Source organism: Oncorhynchus masou, chromosome 9 (genome assembly GCF_036934945.1).
Source record: "Oncorhynchus masou masou isolate Uvic2021 chromosome 9, UVic_Omas_1.1, whole genome shotgun sequence".
Classification (NCBI taxonomy): domain Eukaryota; kingdom Metazoa; phylum Chordata; class Actinopteri; order Salmoniformes; family Salmonidae; genus Oncorhynchus; species Oncorhynchus masou.
Genome location: NC_088220.1, coordinates 64755399 through 64762868, shown reverse-complemented (window position 1 = coordinate 64762868; position 7470 = coordinate 64755399). Strand labels below are relative to the sequence as shown.

At 50.9% G+C, this 7470-nt stretch overlaps 1 protein-coding gene across 1 annotated transcript; it reads right to left on the bottom strand.

Annotated features, from left to right (window-relative positions):
• Positions 1–4070: 4070 nt before the first annotated feature.
• On the bottom strand, positions 4071–5591 carry LOC135545064 (uncharacterized). Its single transcript, XM_064972713.1, has one exon. The coding sequence runs from the start codon at positions 5589–5591 to the stop codon at positions 4071–4073; it is 1521 nt and encodes a 506-aa protein (XP_064828785.1).
• Between the last annotated feature and the right edge of the window lie 1879 nt (positions 5592–7470).

The following is a 7470-nucleotide window of genomic DNA, read 5'->3' as shown; positions in this document are numbered from 1 at the left end:
GGCAAGGGCCGAGCGCGCCTGAATCCCGCACCGGCTGGGTGGCACCGGGGTGAGAGGGAGGTCACTGCACCACACAGCCCATAAAACACAGAGAAGGAAGACTGCCTGGGTCTCACACACCAGCCTGGGACTCCAAGGCTGTGATGGTGAGCAAATCACACTCAAACACTATGTATTCTTAGGTTGAGAAAAAAAACATTTAGACCAGGGGTTTTTAAACTGGCCTGAGGTACTACAAGGAGTCTGCCATTGTTTGTTTTAGTGAAAAATATTTTGGGGGTGGATTTTTTAACTATTATTATTTAATGAATATCGCTAGCTGCAACAGAATACATACCATTGTGGATACCATTAGGTCTCTGTGTCCAATATGAAGGAAGTTAAGAGGTAGTTTCATGAGCCAACGCTAACTAGCGGTAACACAATGTCAAAGTCTCCAGGAAAAGTTAGCATGCTAGCTGTTCTTGTTCATCCGACTGTGGGGTAGTAGATAAAGGGCTTCATTGACAAAATCTCGAACTATCCCTTTAGTATGGAGGAAATTACAGCCATTGGAACTAATTACAGGGGCTTTTCTGTGTAGACAATTCTTGGGCTGTTGAAGTGGTAATTTATGTGTCAACTTAAAGGACCCAAACCATAAAATGTATTTTTTTTACTAATACCATCTTTGAGAACTAAAAATCAAAATAAAAGCTTGACAGTCAGGGAGATTAAAAAAAAAAAGGCATTCAGTGCACATGCCCATTGATTGTGTTATGTTTGAGCAGATGAACAGCCTTAGCCATGGCAAAATGCAGAGAATTTGCAGGAAATTAGCTTTAGAACTGCTGAATTCTCTCTCAGCTCCATGCCAAACTGTAGAATTGGCAAAAATTTGTTTTGCAACAGCAAAATGTTCTCTACGCTACCAAGATACCTTTCCAGTAAATAAACTGTTAGAGTAAACTCTGGGGAGGTCAAAATAATTTAACTGTCTACCAAATCGATTGATTTTTAAAAATATTGATTACTTCTACTTGCCATTATCATTCACCTGATAAGACAATTACACTGAACAAAAATATTAAAACGCAACTTGCAAAGTGTTGGTCCCATGTTTGAGCTGAAATAAGAAAATATCCCAGAAATGTTCCTGACGCACAAAGCTTATTTCTCTCAAATGTTGTTCACAACTTTGTTTACGTCCCTGTTAGTGAGCATTTCTCCTTTGCCAAGATATGCCACACCTGTCAGGTGAATGAATTATCAAGAAGCTGATTAAACCACATGATCATTACACAGATGCACCTTGGCCTGGGGACAGTAAAGGCCACTGCATTTGTGTCGTACAACACATTGTCACAGATGTCCCAAGTTGAGGAAGCATGCAATTGGCATGCTGACTGCCGGAATGTCCACGAGAGCTGTTGCCAGATAAAATTATATTCATTTCTCTACCATAAGCCATCCTTTTAGAGAATTTGGCAGTATGTCCAACCGACCTCACAACCGCAGACCACGTGTAACCACGCCAGCAAATAAACATGACCTCCACATCTGGCTTCTTCACCTGCGGGATCGTCTGAGACCAGCCACACGGACAGCTGATTAAACTGTGGGTTTGCACAACCAAAGAATCTCTGCACAAACTGTCAGAAACCATCTCAGGGAAGCTCATCTGCGTGCCTGTCGTCATCACCAGGGTCTTGACCAGACTGTAGTTTGAAGGGGAGAAGTGTGCTCTATGAATACTGGTTTCAACTGTACCGGGCAGATGGCAGACTGCGTGTATGGGAGTGTTCAGCTTCTGCACTAATTTTTATTCAGACATTTGGAACAACACAAATAATCATAACATTTAAGACTATGTAAAAATATATACAAAAATATCAAAAAGTAACAAAGACAAATAGAAACAAATTTGTGTTGATTTGGCACTTGAGCATCAATACATTACCTGTCCCCCAACACTGTTGACCAAGAGTCAAGACTACATTACCCGTCCCCCAACACTGTTGACCAAGAGTCAAGACTACATTACCCGTCCCCCAACACTGTTGACCAAGAGTCAAGACTACATTACCCGTCCCCCAACACTGTTGACCAAGAGTCAAGACTACATTACCCGTCCCCCAACACTGTTGACCAAGAGTCAAGACCAAACCAATTCACCTTGGTGGTGTGCAGACTGGTTTTATATTATTCTTAACCATTTCACACAAACCAGAAAACAATGCAACAATATGTCTATGAAACTATATATTCACAGTATTATGAATGAATTGTGATTTATTTGGTAGCATTTCGTAGTGTAACTGAATTTAATAATTGCATTACCTCCACCTACCTCGGGCTTCCAGTGGGGAGGTCAACCGACCCCCCTCCCCATATCGTACTTCTAAGTGGGAGACCTTCCCAGGCAGTAGCCTACCTAGCTCAGAAACTAGAATCATGGCGCCCACTCTGACAAGGTTAATTGACCCACAGTCCCACACGGTGACATGATATCATTGACGTGACTTGCAAATGAGCGCTAGAAAACCTATCGCGCAAATGTCCCCATTCCAATTATTTTGGTGCAGGCGCCCCGTGCCGCCCTGGGTGGCTGCCCATCTCACCTATACCTAAATCCATCACTGCACACCAGACACACCTATCTCACACTACCACTCTCCCAATTCCCCTGATTGAATATACTCACCCAAACTTCTCTATCACCTCAAGTTCTTTCCTCTATGATATCCCTCGCGCTTGTTCCCCTTTCTCTCCCCCTTAGCTTGGTCCTGACGCCCTGGTTCCTGGCCAAGGCGTGTGTCCCTGGAGGAGCCAGCAAGGAGATGGAGAGAGGGGGCAGCAAGGAGATGGAGAGAGGGGGCAGCAAGGGGGCGCAGAGACAGGCTCCAAAACCACATCTCTCTCTCTCCTCTTTCCCTTCACTTTGTAAGGAACTGGCCTGGCACACTGCCCAGCTCTGCCATTAATCAGGGAGTGAGGGGTAGTTCAGCGTGTGTGTGTACATGCTCACATGTGGCTGAGTGTGTGTGTGTGTGTGTGTGTGTGTGTGTGTGTGTGTGTGTGTGTGTGTGTGTGTGTGTGTGTGTGTGTGTGTGTGTGTGTGCTGATAGAGAGCTGGATGGAATGGGGGTGATGGTATGGAGACCAGGACCTCCTAACAAAGCAGAAGAGTTCACCCAGCGAGCGAAAGGGAGGGAGGCTGACAGACAAACAGCCTGGTGCACAGATAGTGACTGCCAGTGAGTGACTGCCAGTGAGAGACATAGAGGATGAGAAATGATCTAGGGAGGTTTTAGGTACACAGAGAGGTAGAAATGACTGAAATTCTTCAGGTGGAAAAGTGACGGGACTGTCTTATCCCCAGAATGACTCTTCTGCCCAACACCAACATAAAATTTGAAATACCTTTTGCTTACACTTTGAGAATGTTCATGTGTGTGCAGGAGAGTGCAAATCAGGGACAAGACGCAAGTGTGTATAACAGGTAAGTACATACATCATTATACAGGGACAGTTCCCTGAAGGAATGCAGTTCATACAAAGTCCATGAGACCCCCCGCCTTCCCTTCTCCCCTCCTCCTCCAGTCCATGAGACCCACCACCTCCAGTCCATGAGACCCCCCACCTTCTCTTCTCCCCTCCTCCTCCAGTCCATGAGACCCCCCGCCTTCTCTTCTCCCCTCCTCCTCCAGTCCATGAAACCCCCCCGCCTTCTCTTCTCCCCTCCTCCTCCAGTCCATGAGACCCCCCGCCTTCCCTTCTCCCCTCCACCTCCAGTCCATGAGACCCCCCACCTTCTCTTCTCCCCTCCTCCTCCAGTCCATGAGACCCCCAGCCTTCCCTTCTCCCATCCTCCTCCAGTCCATGAGACCCCCGCCCTCTCTTCTCTCCTCCTCCTCCAGTCCATGAGACCCCCTGCCCTCTCTTCTCCCCTCCTCCTCCAGTCCATGAGACCCCCCGCCCTCTCTTCTCTCCTCCTCCTCCAGTCCATGAGACCCCCCGCCCTCTCTTCTCCCCTCCTCCTCCAGTCCATGAGACCCCCGCCCTCTCTTCTCCCCTTCTCCTCCAGTCCATTAGACCCCCCGCCCTTTCTTCTCCCCTCCTCCTCCAGTCCATGAGACCCCTCGCCTTCCCTTCTCCCCTCCTCCTCCAGTCCATGAGACCCCCCGCCCTCTCTTCTCCCCTTCTCCTCCAGTCCATGAGACCCCCCGCCTTCCCTTCTCCCCTCCTCCTCCAGTCCATGAGACTCCCTGCCTTCCCTTCTCCCCTCCTCCTCCAGTCCATGAGACCCCCCGCCTTCCCTTCTCCCCTCCTCCTCCAGTCCATGAGACCCTCCACCTCCAGTCCATGAGACCCCCACCTTCTCTTCTCCCCTCCTCCTCCAGTCCATGAGACCCCCCGCCTTCTCTTCTCCCCTCCTCCTCCAGTCCATGAGACCCCCCGCCTTCTCTTCTCCCCTCCTCCTCCAGTCCATGAGACCCCCCGCCTTCCCTTCTCCCCTCCACCTCCAGTCCATGAGACCCCCCACCTTCTCTTCTCCCCTCCTCCTCCAGTCCATGAGACCCCCAGCCTTCCCTTCTCCCCTCCTCCTCCAGTCCATGAGACCCCCCGCCCTCTCTTCTCCCCTCCTCCTCCAGTCCATGAGACCCCCCGCCCTCTCTTCTCCCCTTCTCCTCCAGTCCATGAGACCCCCGCCCTTTCTTCTCCCCTCCTCCTCCAGTCCATGAGACCCCTCGCCTTCCCTTCTCCCCTCCTCCTCCAGTCCATGAGACCCCCGCCCTCTCTTCTCCCCTTCTCCTCCAGTCCATGAGACCCCCCGCCTTCCCTTCTCCTCTCCTCCTCCAGTCCATGAGACTCCCTGCCTTCCCTTCTCCCCTCCTCCTCCAGTCCATGAGACCCCCCGCCCTCTCCTCCTCCTCCAGTCCATGAGACCCCCCGCCTTCCCTTCTCCCCTCCTCCTCCAGTCCATGAGACCCCCCGCCCTCTCTTCTCCCCTCCTCCTCCAGTCCATGAGACCCCCCGCCCTCTCTTCTCCAGTCCATGAGACCCCCGCCTTCCCTTCTCCCCTCCTCCTCCAGTCCATGCCCCTCCAGTCCATGAGACCGCCCACCTTCCCTTCTCCCCTCCTCCTCCAGGCCATGAGACCCCCCGCCTTCCCTTCTCCCCTCCTCCAGTCCATGAGACCCCCGCTTCCCTTCTCCCCTCCTCCTCCAGTCCATGAGACCCCCCGCCTTCCCTTCTCCCTTCCTCCTCCAGTCCATGAGACCCCCGCCTTCCCTTCTCTCCTCCTCCTCCAGTCCATGAGACCCCCCGCCTTCCCTTCTCCCCTCCTCCTCCAGTCCATGAGACCCCCCGCTTCCCTTCTCCCCTCCTCCTCCAGTCCATGAGACCTCCTGCCCTCTCTTCTCCCCTTCTCCTCCAGTCCATGAGACCCCTGCCCTTTCTTCTCCCCTCCTCCTCCAGTCCATGAGACCCCCCGCCTTCCCTTCTCCCCTCCTCCTCCAGTCCATGAGACCCCCCGCCTTCCCTTCTCCCCTCCTCCTCCAGTCCATGAGACCCCCCGCCTTCCCTTCTCCCCTCCTCCTCCAGTCCATGCCCCTCCGCCCTCTCTTCCCTGATTATCCAGGTGGGAGTGAAATGTGAAAAAAACCAAACCACTTCCAACCTGCTCCCCCTCACCCCCCAATGGGCCTCCCAGAATGCCTGTCTGCTGACATCACTGAGCAGAGACCTGGCAAGCCAATCTCTCCCCTGCTCTGCTCTGCTCTCCCCTTCCCTCTCTCTGCTTCCTGCCCTCATGATGTCACACACCATATGGTTTTCAGCGAGTATCAAGCCGGAAAAGAGATTTAGTCGGTCAAGAGGAGAGAAAAGGAGGGGCGGAGCGGGTGTGTTGTGTGTGTAGGATACAGAAAACAAAGGTTGCTCTTCCCCAATGTGTGCTCTGTGAGTGGAAGGTAAAAGGAGAGAAGAAAAGGGAGAGGGGGTGAGAAGGGAAGGGCTGTGCTGTGTGAGGCTAATGAGGAGAGACCAGGGAGCAGAGACCACTCAGCGGACAGCCATGTGCACCACAGAAGCCCAGCAGGCTGGCCTGCTCACTCACACATATTGGGTTTACCAATATACTTTCCCTGCATGATGGTCCACAGGAACCAACAAACTGTAGGTGCTGGGGCAGTCCTGAGGGACAGGACTGGCAGCTGCACACCTCTGGAGCTACCCCAACCAACGCCAGCTTGAGTGATAAACGTATCAAACCTATACATTATGATACATACATTTTCACACATCTGCAGTATGACTTTCAGAGACATTTCAATGCCACCAATTTACTCTTACCATAGCCATTTATCTGAGATGGGAATTCCATACTATCCCTGTATTATCATAACTCATCCATGAGTATTTCTAATTTGGATTTAATATGGCAAGATAATTGCTCATCACAGAATGAGGGTGGATTGGAATAGCGACCAAACAACACAACAGCTCAGGGAATTCAAATGGCATGCCTTGCACACCTATCCACTAAAACTGTCCCAAAGATGGGTGTGAGATGGGTGTGATTCAATGTTGAGCCTACCGCTCAATCTCTGGTGAAGGGTTGGCTCTGAGGGGGGAGTGCATCTGGTAAGGACCGTGGCCATGTCTGCAGGGAGGGTAGGAGAAAGAGATGAGCCTGAGAGAGAGTGAGAGGCGCAGACTGCCCTGAGAAAGAGAAAGTGGGAGAGAGAGATGCTTGGAAGGTTGGAATGGGAGCAGAGTGATGATATGCTCATCTGGTGTAGGGTGGCAGGGCGCTAATCGCTAAGACGGCTGCAGGTGAACCATTCTATCCCACGGTCCCTGCCTCTCTGCTCTGTACTGTCTTGACTGCAGCAGGCCACCCGCCAGACAATAATGGAGCAATAATAACTTGATTGGGATGTTATTGGTCACTCTGAGTGCAAATTGAAACGAGGCGCTCTGAGCATTTGAGGGCTGGGGCCCTCATATCTCCTAACAACTTTCGGGAAAAAACACTTTCCCTTTATTATTACTAACTCACGTTGGGTCTACATCAAGTTCAACATCCAAGTTGATTCAACCCTGCTCTAAAAACACAAACATATGCAGCCCTGACATTTGTAAATACACTGATTCTACAAAACGTTAGGAACACCTGCTCTTTCCATGACAGACTGACCAGGTGAATCCAGGTGAAAGCTATGATCCCTTATTGATGTCACTTGTTTAATCCACTTCAAATCAATGTAGATGAAGGGGAGGAGATGGGTTGAACAAGGATTTCTAAGCCTTGATGCAAGGATTGTGTATGTGTGCCATTCAGAGTGTGAAGGGGCAAGAAAACTATATTTGAACGGGGTATGGTAGAAGGTTCCAGGCGCACCGGTTTGAGTATGTCGAGGACTGCAACGCTGTTGTGTTTTTCACATTCAACAGCTTCCTGTATGTATGAAGAATGGTTCACCA